Source organism: Microcaecilia unicolor, chromosome 5, assembly GCF_901765095.1.
Source record: "Microcaecilia unicolor chromosome 5, aMicUni1.1, whole genome shotgun sequence".
Lineage (NCBI taxonomy): Eukaryota > Metazoa > Chordata > Amphibia > Gymnophiona > Siphonopidae > Microcaecilia > Microcaecilia unicolor.
The window spans coordinates 47,284,970-47,304,581 of record NC_044035.1 but is presented as its reverse complement, the minus strand read 5'-3'; the positions used below and the strand labels follow the sequence as shown (position 1 = coordinate 47,304,581).

The 19,612-nt window shown below is 48.3% G+C and overlaps 1 protein-coding gene across 1 annotated transcript in view; it reads left to right on the top strand.

Annotated features, from left to right (window-relative positions):
- Window positions 1–19,612, top strand: part of OGA (O-GlcNAcase) — a 314,455-nt gene that overhangs the window by 249,195 nt on the left and 45,648 nt on the right. Inside the window, exon 13 of the mRNA XM_030202855.1 lies at window positions 15,220–15,308. Within this exon, the coding sequence (XP_030058715.1) occupies window positions 15,220–15,308 (89 nt within the window). The remainder of the gene's footprint in view (window positions 1–15,219; window positions 15,309–19,612) is intronic.

Below are 19,612 nucleotides of genomic sequence, written 5' to 3'. Positions count from 1 at the left end.
CAAAGCTTATTAACATGGCTTGCAAACCTTCGTTCCTCACTCGCTCCAGTGCCCCAAGTATTCGTCTCAGATTCTTAACCACTTTTCGACCTTTCACGAAACCCACCTGTGATTCTTCCAGCAATGTCGGCAAAAACCGGGCCAGTCTATTCGCCAGAATCTTAGCTAAAAATTTCGTCTCCGAGTTCAGCAAAGAAATAGGTCTGTAAGATTCCGGTAAGTGTGCCTGCTTATGTGGCTTCAGTATTACCGTAATATTAGCCTTATTCATATGTTCAGGCATCTGCCCCCTTCTGACCACTTCATTGAATACCTCCGCTAATTGTCGTCCAATTCCTGGTCTAAGTAATTTATAAAATTCGTTACTGAGGCCATCCGGCCCAGGTGCCTTCCCCAGGGAGCTCTGCTGCACTACCCAATCTACTTCATCCACTGTTATTTCTGCATTTAAGATCTTTAAGTCTGCAGTTTCCAACTTTGGTAGTTCCACACTGCCAAGATATGCTGCGCTCGGAGTTACCACCTCTGATTGCAGTTTATACATTTGTTCATAAAAGTGCCTAAAGATCTCAGCTATCGCACTATCCATGTGTTTCAGCTCTTTTTGGCTATTAGCTAGTGAGAGCACTTTTCTGGACCCCACCTGCCTTTTCAATAGTCTAGCCAGAAATCTCCCTCCTTTGTTAGCAAATTTATACAATTGATATTTGTAGTACATTGCGGATTTTTGCGCTGTCTGTTGCAGCAGTTCATTTAAGGTTTGCTGCGCCTCTAATAACCGGCCTCGTGCTTCTGGTGTGTGTGTATGGCCATATTCTCTCCTTAAGGTTGTTACCCTCTTCTCCCATCTCAATACTTCTCGCTTCCGTACCTTCCTTTGGAAACTATTATAGGCTATTGTCTCACCTCGGAGAACCGCTTTCGTGGCTTCGCAAAAAAGCACCGGATCATTCCTGTGGGCCTCATTTTCCCCTTGATACTGTTCCCATCTAGCCTTTAATTGTAACTGAAATTGCCTATCTCGATAGAGGTATGTCGGGAAACGCCAAGAAAAGATTCTCTGCGCATTATTATCCAGTCGCATCTCCATCGATACCCAGGCATGATCAGAGACAACTATTGGTCCAATCGCAGCCCCTTGCACTTGTGTTAACAATTCCCTTGCAATCCATATATAATCAATACGGGACAGTGTGGAGTGGGCTCTGGACAGGTGCGTGTAATCTTTTTCCAACGGGTGCAAGGTTCTCCAGACATCTATCACATCCAACGCCTCCTCTAGCAACCCCAACCCCCTCTGGCCCCTGGACAGCTCCCTCCCCGTCGGCCTAGACCTGTCTAGTAGCGGGTCTCTGACCTCATTAAAGTCGCCACCCATCACCACAAGGCTTCCCCCCATGTCTTGCATTCTGCGCAAAAGCGTCTTATAGAACACCTTCTCAAAAGTATTGGGTGCATATATATTACATAACAGCATTGGTTGCCTCTCTATCTCAAGGGCCACCAGGACATACCGCCCTCTAGTATCCCTTACAGTTTTCCGTATTTTCACATGCAGCCCCTTACGAATCAATATTATCACTCCTCCTTTCCCTCCTACTGCCGGGGAATCTATGACCTCACCCACCCACCATCTCTTTAGCTTCTCATGCTCTGTGTGTGTCAGATGCGTTTCTTGCAGGAGAGCTATTGTCGTTTTCTGGTCATTAAGGACCTTCAAGATTTTTTGCCTCTTTATTGGGGAGTGAATGCCCCCCACATTCCAAGTCACAATCTTTAAGTTTGTCATCCCTGCTTACTGATGTGTGACTCCATTTCTGCTTTCCAATTTATATACACCCCGGAGATGTCCCAGCCTCCACCTCCCGGGAACAGTTCTTTATCCGCATGTCGCCCACCACTATTATCAAACATCCACATCTCTCTTTCACACATCTCACGCATCCACATTCGCCCCCTCTTCTTAACCCTTCTTTGACCTACCCCTCGAATCCTATTCCTCCCTCCCCTCTTCCCCTTAATCCCTTCCCCCCCCCCCCCCCCCCCCAATATACTTTACCCCCAACATGCCCGAGGGCAAGTGAGCTTCCGTGTCCCCAGGATTAGGACACTCTCTTATTGCTCTGAGGGCTACAACCCTCTGATGTCCTTGTCCAGTGAACAGTCTGCGCTCAACCACAACCAGAAATCCTTTTGGCTTGCAATGACGAGCCATCATCAACATGTGTGTCAATCAACGCAAAGTCTCCTCCATATTTCTGCAGGCTTTAACCCCCACCGCTCTGTCGCCCTTTCGTCTTGATCTGCAGTTCGGTGTTCACTTCATCCATTCCATATCATCATGCTGATCAATCCATAGACTGGTGGGTTGTGTCCATCTACCAGCAGGTGGAGATAGAGAGCAAACTTTGCCTCCCTATATGTGGTCATGTGCTGCCAGAAAGTCCCCAGTATGTTCTCTATCTCAGCAGGTGGTGGTCACACACAGCAGCAGCTCTGGCTAGGCCTCCAAGCCTAATTTTTAGGTTTTGTTGAGTGCCTGGGGTTGAGGGCTCTTCTTGAGCAAGTGCAAACCTGGTGGCGCCAGGTCCCTCCTTTTCTCCCCCCTCCCGCTGGCTCCGTTGAAAAAAAATATATATATTTTTTTGAACGTCCTTAAAGGCGTTTATTTCGACGTTTATTTAAACGTTTATTGCAGCTACTCACTGGGACACCAGGTCGTTACAGCTCGGAGCGGAAAGCAGGTAATTTTTACCTTTTATAGCGGGCAGGGGGTTCCCCGATTGGTCTCCACGTGGCCTATGGCGTCGGAGGGCGAGGGCGCAAAGAGTCGCTCCACGGATCGCGTGTGTGCTTCTAGAGGGGATGCGGGGGTCTTAAAGTCTGATAGCCCTTGTTGGGTGACAGTTTCGTGATCGAAGAGTGTCCCGGTCCTTCCTCCGGTGTGGCGGTTTTTCCCGCCATAAACGCCCATCCCCTGCGGCTCGCCTCCGCCATATTGGCCGGCTACGCGGCTCGGACAGCTTCTTCTTGGGCCGCCCTTGAGGTGGGAGACATTGATGCCATGAACGCCCTTAATTTGGGCGACGGCACAAAAGCGGCTAAAGTTAAGCGCCGTTTTTCCCGTGCGGCTCCTTCGCGGAGTATCGCGCCGGACGCCATTTTGGATGCGCAGCATGTCTCTCCCCCGCTCTTGCGAGCGCCGGTTGAGGGTGCGTCTAGGGCTGTAGCCCAGGCTGCGGAAGTGCACAGTCTGGGGGGTTTCTCCCCCGAGTTTGTTTTGCTGCTGCATCAGGCCTCCCTTATGCAAAACGCTGCCCCTGCTCCCTCGTCTGGTAAAGAGGTTGAGGCCCCCGGAGGTAAACGCCCTCGGGTTGATTCCCAGGCCTTGGAGGACTTTGTCTCCTCCGATGTAGATGAGGGCAGCGTATCTGAGTTCTCCCAACGGTCCTTTGCGGATTCCTTGGAGGAGACGGATCCCCGCTCGAATGGAGCGGATGACCCCTCTGCAGCGCGGATCTTTAGCTCAGAGGATTTGCCCAACCTGTTAATGCAGGCCATGGGCATTTTGAAGATTTCCTCTCCGGAGGACGTCTCTCCCTCAGCCCCTGTTGGCTCTGCCATTATGCTGGGGACGAAGCGCCCGCATAGAACCTTCCATGTGCATGAGGCCATGCACACCTTAATTTCGGCTCAATGGGATGTCCCGGAAGCGAGCCTTAAAGTGGCTAGGGCTATGTCCCGCCTCTATCCTTTGCCTGAAAGTGAACGTGAGGCCTATCTGTGGCCTACCGTGGTTTCTTTAATCACTGCGGTGACTAAGAAAACGGCGTTGCCGGTGGAAGGTGGCACGGCCCTAAAGGACGCCCAAGACAGAAGATTGGAGGCGGCCTTAAGGTCGTCCTTTGAGGCGGCTGCTTTAAGTTTGCAGGCCTCAGTTTGCGGCTCCTATGTGGCCAGGGCGTGCCTGTCTATGGTGCAGCGGGCTTCCCCCTCGGATCATTCCTTGAGGGCTGATTGGCCGGCCCTGGAATCGGGCTTAGCCTATTTGGCAGACTTGCTGTATGATGTCTTGAGGGCCTCAGCTAAAGGCATGGCTCAGACAATCTCTGCGCGGCGGTGGCTTTGGCTGAAGCATAGGTCTGCTGACCACGCCTCTAAATCCCGCCTGGCTAGATTGCCTTTTAAAGGCAAGCTGCTCTTTGGGGTCGAGCTGGACAAAATCGTGACCGATTTCGGCACGTCTAAGGGCAAGAAGTTACCAGAGGTCGGGGCTCGGGCTAGTGCTCTCCCAGGTACCTCCAGAGGACGGTTTCAGGAAGCCCGTCGGTACCGCCCGGGCAGGTCGGGCTCCTCTGCCCCCTCTTCCTTCAAGAGGAACTTCTCCCCCAAGCAGCATTCCTTTCGCAGAGACCGCCGTCCCGGAGGTGCTCCCTCCGGTCCTCCCCTAGGGTCTTGTACCCAATGACGGGGCCTTGGTCCACGCCCCAGAGCAGATTGGAGGACGGCTGTCCTCGGTTCTGGACGAGTGGACCACAATAACTTCAGACGCTTGGGTGCTGGAAGTCATCAGAGACGGCTACAAGCTAGAGTTCTGCCGACCCTTAAAAGGCGGGTTTGTACTCTCTCCCTGCAAGTCTCCGGTCAAAGCTGTGGCAGTGCAGCAGACCTTGGACAATCTGATCCGCCTGGTGCGGTCGTTCCGGTGCCAGAAAATCAGCTTGGCAAGGGACGTTACTCCATTTACTTTGTGGTACCAAAGAAAGGAGGTTCTGTACGGCCTATCCTCGACCTCAAAGGGGTCAATCAGGCACTTTCGCATGGAGACCCTCCGCTCTGTTATAGCGGCAGTGAAGGCAGGAGAGTTCCTGGCATCCTTGGACATCAAGGAAGCGGACTTGCATATTCCCATCTGGCCTCCTCATCAACGCTTTCTGCGTTTTGCAGTACTGGGCCGACACTTCCAGTTCAGAGCCCTCCCGTTCGGGTTGGCTACTGCTCCGCGGACCTTCTCCAAAGTAATGGTGGTCATCGCGGCCTTCCTGAGGAAGGAAGGAGTACAAGTCCATCCTTATCTGGACGACTAGTTGATCCGAGCCCCCTCTTATGCAGAGTGCGGCAAAGCTGTGAACCGGGTGGTTGCTCTTTTGAGCTCCCTGGGGTGGATCATCAACTGGGAGAAAAGCCAGCTGCGCCCAACTCAGTCCCTGGAGTATCTGGGAGTTTGATTCGACACCCAAGTGGGCAGAGTGTTCCTGCCAGACAATCGGATTGTCAAGCTTCAGGCTCAGATGGACCAGTTCCTAGTAGCCTCTCATCTTCGGGCTTGGGACTATGTGCAGCTGTTGGGCTATGACAGCCACGATGGAAGTAGTGCCCTAGGCCAGGGCTCATATGAGACCACTACAACACTCTCTGCTGCAGCGCTGGACTCCGATGTCGGAGGATTATGCTGTGCGCCTTCCCTTGGACCCAGCAGTGTGCAAGGCGCTGAGCTGGTGGACGCAGACAGACAAGTTGTCTGCAGGAATGCCTCTGGTGACCCCGGAGTGGATTGTCGTCACGACGGACGCCTCTTTGTCGGGCTGGGGAGCCCACTGCTTGGGAAGGACAGCGCAGGGGCTCTGGTCTCCTGCAGAGGCTGTGGTCTATCAACCTCCTGGAACTCAGAGCCATTCGGTTGGCGCTTTTGGAGTTCATCCCGGTACTGGCGTTGAAGCCTGTACGGGTCCTGTCGGACAATGCCACGGCTGTGGCCTATGTCATCCGCCAGGGAGGTACCAAGAGCGCCCCTCTAGCCAAGGAGGCCATGAATCTATGCCAGTGGGCGGAAGCGAACCTGGAACAGCTGTCAGCGGCCCACATTGTCGGAGTCATGAATGTCAAGGCGGACTTTCTCAGTCGCCATACCTTGGAGCCCGGAGAGTGGCAGCTATCTGCTCAGGCATTCTTGGACATCACGAAGCGCTGGGGCCAGCCGAGCCTAGATCTGATGGCGTCATCGGCCAATTGCCAACTGCCGCGCTTTTTCAGCAGAGGACGGGACCCTCGATCCCTGGGAGAGATGCTCTTCTCCAACAGTGGCCGACACAAGAGATTCTCTATGTGTTCCCGCCCTGGCCCATGTTGGGCAGGGTGCTAGACCGGGTGGCAAAGCATCCGGGCCGGATAATCCTGGTGGGTCTGGATTGGCCCAGACGTCCCTGGTATGCGGACTTGATCAGGCTCTCAGTGGACGAACCTCTGCGACTGCCAGTGGAGCAGGGCCTGTTACATCAGGGTCCCGTGGTGATGGAGGATCCCTCCCCCTTTGGTCTTACGGCCTGGCTATTGAGCGACAGAGTCTGAGGAAGAAGGGCTTCTCAGACAAGGTCATCGCCACTCTGCTGAGAGCGAGGTAGTCCTCTACTTCTACTGCTTACGCCAGGGTTTGGCGTACCTTTGCAGCGTGGTGTGAAGCAGGTTCACTTTCTCCATTTACTGCTCCAATTTCTTCAGTGCTGGCGTTCCTGCAAGAAGGTCTGGAGAAAGGCCTGTCGCTCAGTTCCCTGAAAGTCCAGGTAGCGGCCCTGGCTTGCTTCAGGGGCCGCCTGAAGGGTGCTTCCCTGGCTTCGCAGCCAGATGTGGTGCGTTTCCTCAAGGGAGTTAATCACCTGCGCCCTCCTCTGCACTCAGTGGTGCCTGCGTGGAATCTCAACCTGATGCTAAGAGCCTTGCAAAAGCCGCCTTTTGAACCCTTGTCGAGGGCATCTCTAAAAGACCTGACGTTGAAAGCAGTCTTTTTGGTGGCTATCACTTCAGCCAGAAGAGTTTCCGAGCTCCAGGCACTCTCTTGTCAAGAGCCTTTTCTGCAGTTCACTGAGGCAGGAGTGAGTATTCTCACAGTGCCTTCCTTCCTACCCAAGATTGTTTCTCGCTTCCATGTGAGTCAGCAGCTCTGTCTCCCTTCCTTTCGTAGGGAGGACTACCCAGAAGAGCATTTTCCATCTCACAGATAGGCTGCAGAGAATACCTTCTCCTGCTTTAGACTCAGCCTGGCCTCAGAATGACATCCTATAGTATATCTCCTATCAAACTGAGCTCTCTTTTTCATCAAGCACTGCCATTTCCTCCCCTCACCCTCCCCACTGACAGTTTGAACTTCGTGGGTGTGGCTTGGATCTCTTTCAGGGAGAGAAAACTAACAACTTATAGCAGCAGCTTCAGAGAGCATTTTCCATCTCACAGATAGGCTGCAGAGAATACCTTCTCCTGCTTTAGACTTAGCCTGGCCTCAGAATGACATCCTATAGTATATCTCCTATCAAACTGAGCTCTCTTTTTCATCAAGCACTGCCATTTCCTCCCCTCACCCTCCCCACTGACAGTTTGAACTTCGTGGGTGTGGCTTGGATCTCTTTCAGGGAGAGAAAACTAACAACTTATAGCAGCAGCTTCAGAGAGCATTTTCCATCTCACAGATAGGCTGCAGAGAATACCTTCTCCTGCTTTAGACTTAGCCTGGCCTCAGAATGACATCCTATAGTATATCTCCTATCAAACTGAGCTCTCTTTTTCATCAAGCACTGCCATTTCCTCCCCTCACCCTCCCCACTGACAGTTTGAACTTCGTGGGTGTGGCTTGGATCTCTTTCAGGGAGAGAAAACTAACAACTTATAGCAGCAGCTTCAGAGAGCATTTTCCATCTCACAGATAGGCTGCAGAGAATACCTTCTCCTGCTTTAGACTTAGCCTGGCCTCAGAATGACATCCTATAGTATATCTCCTATCACCTTCTCCCACTACTCCAACCAGAGTTACACCTAATCACACTGACCACCCTTCAACATCTTCTGTCCTTCTGTGACTGTTCTCTTGTGCTTGACTGCTTAAATATTTTAAATTTAAATGCTTTACTTTTTGTCTATTAGATTGTAAGCTCTTTGAGCAGGGACTGTCTTTCTTCTGTGTTTGTACAGCGCTGCGTACACTTTGTAGCGCTCTAGAAATGTTAAATAGTAGTAGTAGTAGTATTCTGCTCTCAAATATCTGGATGTGAGACGGGTCATCATCAGAGACTTGGAAGTGACCAATGATTTCCGGAAATCGGATCATCTGTTTGTCCTGTTTGCAGGTCCTCGTAAGGGTCTGCAGGCTGCTAAGCCTACAGTGGCAAGATGGGTCAAGGAAGCCATTGCAGCGGCTTATGTGGCCGCGGGGAAGGTGCCGCCTATCCAGCTGAAGGCTCACTCCACTAGAGCTCAGGCGGCCTCGATGGCAGAGGCCGGGTCCGTCTCCTTGGCAGAGATATGCAAGGCAGCAACTTGGGCATCGGCCCATACATTCTCCAAGCATTACCGCTTGACTGTGGCTGCTCGGGCGGAGGCCCGGTTTGGAGCTTCAGTGTTGAGGTCAGGGATTTCAATGTCCCGCCCTGGGTGAGTACTGCTTCGGTACATCCCACCAGTCTATGGATTGATCAGCATGATGATATGGAAGGTAAAATTATGTATCATACCTGATAATTTTCTTTCCATTAATCATAGCTGATCAATCCATAGCCCCTCCCAGATATCTGTACTGTTTATATTCTGGTTGAATTTTAGGTTCAAGTTTAGTCTTCAGTTCCTTCAGGAGGACTTCGTGTTCAAGTTTTTTCACTTGGATTCTTCAAGAGTTGAGACGAGTTTGTGTTACAGTGAGCTGCTGCATTCCTCTCCCCTCCGTTTTACGGGGCTGGATTGAGACTTAAATTCTGCCGGCACTCCCTCCCGCTTCGTGCGGCTGTAGGGCAGCTTTGTACCCCTCCCGCTTCGGCGGTGTTAGGGTCAGTCAGCTCCTCCCGCGGTTGCGGTTGCAGGATAAGCCAGATCCCCCCGCATCAGTGGGTGTGGTGTCCCTCCCCCGCTCCGCGGGGATGAGCTGGACGGATTCCCCTCCCCCACTTGTGTGGGGATGAGCTGGGTTAATTCCCCTCCCCCGTTTCGGCGGTGGTGAGCTGGGCAGAGTGTCCCTTTGTGGGTGTAATTCTCTAAGTGCTGAGTCCTGCGGATGGAGCTTTGATATCGACATACTGAGGAGTTTCCGGCAGCACATGACCACATATAGGGAGGCAAAGTTTGCTCTCTATCTCCACCTGCTGGTAGATGGACACAACCCACCAGTCTATGGATTGATCAGCTATGTTTAATGGAAAGAAAATTATCAGGTATGATACATAATTTTACCTTATTCTCTCCAGGCGCTCCGCCGTCTGCTCCTTTCAGTTTACCCACGAATTCTTTAGCCTCCCTCACTGTTTCAAAGAAGACTGCTTGACCATTATTTATCACCTTCAGTCTTGCTGGGTACAGGAGACTAAACTTATATTTAAGATCAAACAAAGCTGAGCAGATGGGGGCAAAGTCCCTTCTGGCTGTAGATACCTTCTGTGAATAGTCTTGGAAACATAAAATTTTCTTTCCCTGGTATTCCAACTTCTTTCCTGCTCTCAGGCTCTGCAGAATCTCCATCTTGTGAGCATAGTTCAGGATCTTTAATATGGTCACCCATGGTCTCTCTGCGTTGTCACGTCGGGGTCCCAGCCGGTGTGCCCGTTCAATTCTCAGCTTTCCTTCAAGACCTGGCTGTTCCAACGCTCCCGGCAGCCATTTTTCAAGAAAAGCACCCAGATATTTTTCCCCGGCACTCTCTGGGAGTCCCACCAGTCTCAAATTGTTCCTCCTTGAGCGGTTCTCAAGATCCTCCAACCTCGATTCTAGTTCTTCCAACCTACGGGTCATTTTCGGGTGCTCCTCTGCTACTTTCCGGATCTCCTCCGCCTGCCCCACTCGCTGCTGTACTTCGTGTAATTCAGTCATCAGCGTGGTTTGCCTCTCGTCCATGCCATCCAGCTTATCTATGATCAACTGCATTTTGTGATCGATCGTCTGCTCCACTGCCGCCTTCACTTCTTCAGTGATCTCCGCGGCCCAAAGTGAACTAGGCGAGGGCGAGTCTGGCGCTCCTTTATCCGCCATTTTGTTTTCTCCGGGGCGTGCTCGGTCTTTAGGCTTTTTCCGCTCTATTTTCGCCGCCATGGCTCCCGGTTCTAGGCTGTTTGGCTCTCGCCTATGCAGGACACCCTCCCGCTTCCAGGTTAGCACTTTAATTTCGTTTAGGACGCTGATTACGAGTGCGGATCACTTCGTGTCCCGGAGTAGCTTCACCTTCCGCCTCTCTACTCCATTCCCCAACCGGAAGTCTTTCCCAGCAACAACTTTAAACGAACCCCCCTTCAAAATATCAGCACAGCAGCAGAAACACAAAAGGGAAATGCCCAGAGTGAACCCCCCTTCAAAATATCAGCCAAGCAGCAGCAACAACCAACACTCCTGCCCACAAAAGGAGGGGGTCATGGAACTTAAAACTACACACATACACTCACTGACACACTGTATCTCTCTGACAAACACTCTTTCGTACACTCAATCACTCTTACACACACAATATGTCTTCCATACACTCTGTGACACACACTCTGACACAGTCACACACTCTCACTATCCACACATAACAGCAATAGGAAAAAAAAAAAACATGCAAACTCCTGTAACACAATAAAGGCTAACTTGCCTGTAAACAAACAAGGTACAGCTTTATTTAACCAAACAAAAAAAAACCCACTTCAATCAAAAACTGCCCCACACACACAGACACTCATGCACAGTCACAGTTCCCCAACCCCAAAAAACCACTACTGTGACTCTCACACCCATATACAATTACTGATGTCTCGCACACACACTCATGCACTCTGACTCATCGCCCACCACTGTGGTCCTGCCCACACCCAGGGGCGTATCTGCGTGGGGCCACAGGGGCCTGGGCCCCAGCAGATTTCGCCCTGGACCCCCCTACCATCGACCCTCTCCACCTCCCCCTCCCTCCCGCACGCCCGCCACCAACCCGTCACCGATCTTTGCTGGCGGGGGACCCCAAGCCCCCGCCAGCCGAAGTCCTCTCTTCCGTGCAGGATGCAAGTTGCAACGCTTCCTGTTCTTCTGAGTCTGACGTCCTGCACGTACAACGTGCGGGACGTCAGACTCAGAATTTGGAACTCAGTCTGACGTCCTGCGCGTTGTACGTGCAGGACGTCAGACTCAGAAGAACAGGAAGCATTGCAACTTGCAGCCTGCATGGAAGAGAGGACCTCGGCTGGCAGGGGGTTGGGGTCCCCCGCCAGCAAAGGTAAGTGACAGCAGCGGGGGAGGGTTGGCGGCGGCGGGAGGGGGTGGAGAGTGTTGGTGGTGAGGGGGGGTCTGGCAGTGGCGGGGGAGTCCGGAAATGGCAGGGGAGGGGATCGGTGGCACTGGGGGGGGGGGGGGGGCTAAAATGTGCCCCCTACAGCCAGAGTCCAGATACGCCCCTGGCCCACACACTCTCTCTCATCAGACAGAAGGAGTGGAAGGGAAGAAAAGGAGGGGGTCATGGAACTTAGAACTACACACACACACACTCTCTGACAAACACACTTTCATACACTCAGTCACTCTTACACACACAATATGTCTCCCATACACTCTGTGACACACACTCTGACACAGACTCACTCTCTCACTCTCCACACATAACAGCAATAGGGAAAAAAAACCATGCAAACTCCTGTAACACAATAAAGGCTGACTTCCCTACAAACAAACAAGGTACAGCTTTATTTAACCAAACAAAAAAAAAAAAAAAAACACTTCAATCAAAAACTGCCCCCCACACACAGACACTCATGCATAGGGTTACCATTCGTCCGGATTTCCCCGGACATGTCCTCTTTTTGAGGGCATGTCCGGGGCGTCCGGCGGATTTTGCCTGCACCCACGTTTGTCCGGATTTCTGGACAAACGTGGGTGCGGGCAGGCGCGTGCGTGTGGGCGGGCGATCGGCGCCGTGGTAACCCTACTCCCGTCCCCTCCCCTTCCTTACCATGTTCCCTGGTGGTCTAGTGACGTCTTCGAGGCAGGAAAGAGCCCCCTCTTTCCTGCCTGGAGCGCTGCCTCCCCTGTCTATCATCCTCCTCGGTCTGGCTGGGGATTCAAAATGGCCGCCGAGAGTTGAACTCTCGCGAGGCCACTTCAACTCTCGGTGGCCATTTTGAATCTCCAGCCAGACCGAGGAGGATGCAGCAGGCAAGGACAGGCAGCGCTCCGGGCAGGAAAGAGGGGGCTCTTTCCTGCCCCGAAGAGAAGACCCTACTAGACCACCAGGGCTAGATAGTAAGTGAGGGGGGGAATATGTGAGGGGGGGGGGGGAACCATGTGACTGGGGGGGCGGGGAATAGAGGGGCGGAACGAGGACCCGAAGGGGGCGTGGCGGGGGCGGGGTATGAGGCGTGGTGGGGGCGGGGTAGGGGGCGTGACATGTCCTCTTTTTCAGAGGACACAAAATGGTAACCCTACTCATGCACAGTCACAGTTCCCCAACCCCAAAAAACCACTACTGTGACTCTCACACCCATATACAATTACTGATGTCTCGCACACACACTCATGCACTCTGACTCATCGCTCACCACTGTGGACATCTGTATGTTTTTTTCAACAGTAAATAACTCTTCTAATGCATTTGAAAAACAGATTAATACAACTCAACAAACACACCTTTTACCTGATTGTAACAAAAATTATACAAAACATATTGTTGACCATGAAATTTTCATAATGTAAGAAACAATTACAATACAAATACAACTTTAAAAAAAAAAGTGGGCTTTTTTAAAAACACTTATATCCCTTAATCTCAAACAGAAAAAAAAAACAAAAATAAAAACCACATGCTAGCGCCCGTTTCATTTGTTTCGGAAACGGGCCTTTTTTACTAGTATACAAATATTACAAAGGAGATGGAAGTAAAAAAAAAAATCTCAGTAAACTCTGATTACAGTGTCTACTGAACCTGAAATCAGCATAAAAAAAAAAACTTCCACTCCTCTGCCAATGTCTCATGAAAGGGAAATGGGACTTGATATACCGCCTTTCTGAGGTTTTTGCAACTGCATTCAAAGCAGTTTACATATATTCAGGTACTTATTTTGTACCAGGGGCAGTGAAGGGTTAAGTAACTTGCCCAGAGTCACAAGGAGCTGCAGTGGGAATCAAACTCAGTTCCCTAGGATCAAAGTCCACTGCACTAACCACTAGACTACTCCTAGTGTCTGCTTTGGTGTTGCTGTGCCAAGATCCCAAAACAGTACAGTTCATTTTTTGCTGCTTGTCCTAGAAATAAGCAGTGGATTTTCCCCAAGTCCATCTTATTAGTGGTTTATGTACTCAATCCTGCCTGCTGCCAATTCTGAAAAAGTACTCTCTCCTGTTTCTGGCTCAAAATCCACAACACCGTTCCCTGTGATGGGTAGATACCTGGAACAAGAGGATGACAATCTAAAGCTTTTGTGAGCTACACTCCATGTTTGCAAGTTACAATCCAGGTACAACACAATAGGCGAACTTGCCCGTGTGGCACTTTATATGTTTATCTCTTCTAGCACGTACCCATTTCAATCTTGCAAAGATCTGGGTCTTGTCATAGCCAGTCACATCCAAATATGTGTTTATATTACTGGAGTTTACAGTGATACTCCTGACAAGTTTAGCAGTGTTCTGTAGCCTCATTGCTGCTCCCTAGATACAGCGAACATGGAATATTTTTCAATGTTTGAGGACCGCCACATGTCCAGTCCATTCCATACAAAGCTTATATTCTGCCATATCTCACTTGGATTCATTGCGGATTAGAAGAGAAGAAAACATCACATTCAGATGGGAGTACAGAACAAAACACACAAAAAAAGAAAATTACAATATCAAACAATATCTGAGTACATAAAAGCCTTCAAGTACTTTCTAAGTATAAAATAAGAACAAACAGACCTAATCTGGTGAGGAATATCATTCCAGATCTTTCTAGCCAAATATTTAAAAGAATTGGTCAAAGAACTTTTCAAGTCTCACCTCTAACACTCGGAAACATTAAATTGTAAGAGTGAATTGCATGGGAGGTCCTACTCGAAGAAAGCAAAAGACAATGTTTAGATAGGTTTGCTGAGTTTTGACTCGTTAAAGGTTTAAAAACCACTAGCAGCAAGACATGATGATGCCTCTCCTGCTTGATCCTCCTATTCTCTGTCTAGCTCCAGTTGCACCAGTAATTACTGGGCTTTGCACCTTTAGGTGTATCCTCCCCATTCCACTTATTAAAAAAAAAAAAAAAGGAAAAATGCACAAATTCAACAGAGGTCAATCACCAAGATTTTCATAGCATCACATTCTCTTCTACAGAGCTGTTTTTCGGTAGCTCTTCCCCTGTGTAGACTCCAGATATTTCCTCTGAATGCCAAAGTAGTGTTATGAACTCAGAGCCACAGCAGCCAATTACTGCCCTGTTTACAAAGCCGTGCAGCAATTCCGACAGCCCGTTCAAAGTGAATAGGCTGTGTTGGCATTACTGCACCAGCAGCCGCTAGCAAGGCTTTGTAAATAGGGGGGGTAAGTCTGCTTTGCTGGATACAATTTGTAAAGCAGCTACATGTTCCTTCATATCTTTACTTCCCATTGCTGCGTGACCAAGCCACAATAAAGGATACAGACTGTGTGCTGGCCCGTCTTCCTGTGTAATGTGGCCATTTTTGTACTACTGTGTGTATGGGCTACTCCTAAATGTGAGACCATATGGAAGCTTTGAGGTCAACCAACTCGTATGCCAGACAGAATCATGCTGGTTAACGGAAAAACATACACATAGGTGTAGTCTGTAGACAGCAGGATTGATCAGGCAGACAGTTCTTCCCATGTACTCAGATATTGTCTTTAATTCCTGAGCTTTGAACTGAGAAAACTAGTGTGCATGGGAAGTACCACTCAGTCTGACTGTTGCATCAGATTCTGAGAGCTCTGAGAGTTGTTCATCCCAGCAACATACAAGGACATCACCCACTTGTGGGCCTGATCAGTCCTACTGTCTGCAGAAAACACCTATTAACGTTTTTAAAGATGCATTTGAGTGATCTTTATAAGAATTACTGCTTATATTTAAAAAACAATTTGAGTTTTAAGATGGATTAATTTATAAACAAGCAGGAACTTTCATTTGATAGCACTTCATACTGATAGAGCATTTTAAGCTTAGTGTACAGTAGATTCGTATATGTTGATTTGCTACTTTTAACACCTCATTCAAGTTGGAATAAATTTGCATTTGGTTTTCCATAGGCTTCTGTTTACAAGATCTGCAGAGAAATGTATGATGATGGAATGGATGATCTACCTTTTGCAAGTCAGCCGGACCTAATTGGAGACAGGTGTGTAGTACAAATGGATCCTAAGCAAAGTAGAGTTTCGTTCTAAAAGTGATCAATTTTTTGCAAGGTGTTAAATGAATTGGCTGCTTTAGAAATTGTTTAGATCAGGCCTTGTTTTTTTGGATTTAAGAGTCAGCCCAAAAACTTGAGCCAGCAACTGAGACCACCTCCACGCCCCACCCCTACCTCAACACTATTGTTTCCATTAACATTAAGGAGTGTGTGTGGGGGGGTCTTTTCTGAATTCTGTGGCAAATTCTTTAAGTCCTGATTTACCAAGGATGTTTTCCCTTTGTGTCCAAGGGAAGCTTAGTGATAGGCCTGTAATGGCATTCATGCAGGCCACCGCTAGAATTTCTTCGCCCAACCCAGTTTCTCTTCCTGCCATTCTGTTGTCACCTTGTCTTGCTTGTGCGCTCCCCCCATGTCACCCAGGCTGCTTCTTTAGTCTGTTCCTCTACCCCCATCCCCACTTCCCATATTCTCCTGTTACAGAATTTCCTCTTCTCTGTTTCATGTAGCTCTGAATGAGCAAGACGTGTAGCTCTACAATCTCATGTGGCCAACATATGAGTGACTGCATTGTGTGGTGCAGGAAGAATTGATATTCTTGTTTCAGCAGCTGCCACAAAACGTGGCACAAAAATCCAGGTGGCAGGTTGAAATTTTATTTATTTATGACATACCCCGTATTTTCCCGCACAAATTCGAGTTCAGTGTGGTTAAAAAGCTTTAAGAAGATAGTACAAAATATGAAATAAAAAACATAATCCCCCACATCAACAAAGGAACGAATCGTAAATACGTATGCAATGGGGGGGGGGGGGGGGGAAGGGGGAGAAAACTAGGCATCAGCATCAATTAACAGAAATTTTTAAAAAGGAAAGATATCAAAAACTAAGTACTCATGCTGGGATCTAATGTATTTTGACAAGGAATTCCACCATTTAGTACCTTGGTAAGAAAAAGTAGCAGAATAAATATAGACTACTTTCTTGCAGGTAGTCTCTCGCACCAAAGGTTGCAATGGGAGAAGGCAAAGTGACAAGGGGCAATATACAATCAGGGGCAGTGCCATTTAAAGTCTGAAGTATGAGAGCACAGATCTTAAAAACAACCCTGGCCATAATAGGAAGACAATGCAATTGAATCAGCAGTGGAGTAGCCCTTCCAAAGCGTGGCACATGCAGGACTAACCTGGTCACAGTATTTAGGCATTTTGAAGCTTCCTTAAAACACACTGTTTGCAACCAGCGTAGATACAGCGTAGATAGAATTACAATAATCAAATTGGGCTGAGACTGGACAAGTAACCTGAAAATATCTATTGAAAAAAGGGCCTCGCTTCAGCTTCCAAAGTACCTTAAAAGATTTAGTTATTACAGAGGACACCTGAGATTCAAAGGATAAGTGCCAATCAACACCCTTTCTGCAGGTAGGAATGTGTGCATTGATGGTTCCTGGGGTTTTTGTGGTTGTCAGAATCTGTTTTTATTTATTTGGATTTTGCTCGCACCTTTTTCAATAGTAGCTCAAGGAGAGTTACATTCAGGTACACTGTTTTGACTGTAAGCTGTATAGCACAGGCACTGTTTCTCTTGGTCCGTATAGTGTTATGTACATCTGGGGCCCAATATTCAGAAAATGTTGAGCTCCTGTATCTGTGTCCTATTTTCAGCAAAACGTAGGAGCCTACCTGAAACTTCATCCTAAATTTAGAAACTTAAAAGTTGTTCTCATAAATTTAAGCCTCAAAATTTCTTAACATTTCACTTGGGATTTGTTGAGCACTGGTTTAGGTATATGTAAATATATTTGACTTGTGAATGTCAATTATATAAAATAGTAAAAAAGGCCCATTTCTGAAGGCAAGGAAACGGGCCCTAGGCAGACAATTCCCCCCCCCCCCCCCCCCGTGCCGGCAAAAACTGCCCCCCACCGCACGCAGAGAAACTTCCAGAGAAGATGATTGAGGAAGCAACGCGAAGGGCACAATAGCACTTCGGCTGTTGGGGGTTTGGGTCCCCCGTCAACACAGGTGGTCCCCAACGGTGGGGGGGGGGGGGGGTCAAGGGTACCATAGCGCGGGGGGCGACAGATGATTCTAAGGCAGGGGGAGGAGTGCCTTGGAATGAGCTGTCATTACGTCAGTGCGTGTCTGCCTAGCAGACCACCTCCAGGGAGCCACGGTCCCAAGCATAGAACGTTGGAGGTGAAAATTATTATATAGGATCTCAGTTCAAGGACAGACAGGATACTACCTTCTCACATGTGGCTGACATCTAACAGAGCCCTGCACAGGAACAGCTCTCCAGCTTCAGTAGAACTTTTGAGGGAGCTTACCACAAATGCACACATGCCTTCCTGGAGTTAGCCAGTTGCCATTTTTCGAGGGAGCATAATAGTCGCATGTTCTGGTGCTTCCCCTCAACTTGCAGCAGCTGAATTGCTGTCTTGTAAGATTTCCCTCTTTGCAGATGATACCAAAATTTGCAATAGGGTAGACACCCCTGATGATGTAGATAACATGAGGAATGGGCTAGCAAAGCTTGAAGATGATCCAAAATTTGGCAGTTCAGGTTTAATCCCAAAACTACAAATACTGGGTTTTCTAAACTTCCGGTTTCTAGAAGTAGGTAAATACATCAATTCAAAAGAAACCTATAATCTAGTTACACTTTATCTAAAAAATATATATATATGAAAATTGTGAATTGTGCTCGGTCACTTTGTCAGTAATACCACCTTCAACCATCATAGCACAAGAGTCCAAGCCTACCAGCCAATACATGTGTAAACTTGAAAAACAGTCCATCACATATATGGAGATTTTCAAAGCACAAAAGAGAAACTTTTTTTTTTTTTTTTTAGCTTGAAATGGTAAGCTGGCTCCTGCAAACTATGCTAAGTTTAAAAAAAAAAAAATCTCTTTTGTTCTTTGAAAATCTCCATATATGGGTTGGACTGTTTTTCAAATTTATTGGCTGGTAGGCTTGGACTCTTGTACTATGATGGTTGGAAGATGGTATTACTGACAAAGTGACCTTGGTCACGTGTAATGCACAATTCACAATTTTTATATATATTTTTTAGTTCAGATTTAATGCCAAAATATTCACGGTCATGGAATGGTACAATTTAGGGGCTGAAATTTTGTGCATGAAAGAGGAGCGGGACTTGGGTGTGATCATATGTGATGATCTTAAAGTGGCCAAGCAGGTAGAAAAGTTGACGGCAAAAGCTAGGAGGATTTTGGGTGCGTAGGGAGAGGAATGGCAGGTAGAAAAAGGAGGTAATGATGCCTCTGTATAAGACTCTGGTGAGACCTCATTTAGAATATTGTGTACAATTCTGGAGACTTCACCTTCAAAAAAAATATAAACAGGATGGAGTCTGTCCAGAGGGCAGCTACTAAAATAGTCATTGTTGTTCGTCATAGAGTGTATGTGGACAGACTTAAAGATCTCAATATGTATACCTTGGAAGAAAAGCTGGAGAGGGGCAATATGATAGAGATGTTTAAGTACCTCAGTGGCATAAATGCACAGAAGGTGAGTCTCTTTCAATTGAAAGGAAGCTCTGGAATGAGGGGGCATAGTATGAAGGTGAAGGAAACACCCAGAAGTAACCTGAGAAAATTAACTCTTAAAGTAGGGTGAATTCCACTTTATCCTTACCAGACCAGTCCAGACTTGTGGGAGTTATGACTGCCGACCAGCAGATGTAGACAGAAACAGAATAGTTCTGTGTAATTTGCACAATAAAGGCACAGCGCGGGCACAGCAAAATAGTATTTTCTCTGTCTTTAGCGATTATCACATTGTGCAGGTTCTCAGCGGCGTAGCCTTGTGTGAGCTTCTGAACCAGTTTTGGGTCGTGTTGTGCTCCTTTAATTCAAGATTGGACAGAATCTCTTAAAAGGAAACTAAGAGGAAATACTTAGATGGTTCTGAGTCCCTTTCCTTTGTGATGTACCCTCCTTCTGATTCCCAGGGCTAGTGAGGTTAAGAGATTCTCAAGCTGGTCTGAGGCTAGTCCCTGATCCGGTTCAAAAGCTGGCTTTCAGTGAAGCGAAGAGAATTGCTCTTTCCAGTGATCAGATGCTTGGAGGTAATATGCATTGCACTGCCTTGACTTCAAGAAACAGCAAGTATGAGTTAGATTTGTTTGTTCACTGCATAGGGCTGACTCGCATTGGGTCTCTTTAGTTTCTTTCAAGAGGCTGCTGATTCTGTGCGATCACATCCTGCAATGGAGAATGTAGTTGGGAGGATTTCTCTCTGGTTCTCCTATTCCTCACCTAC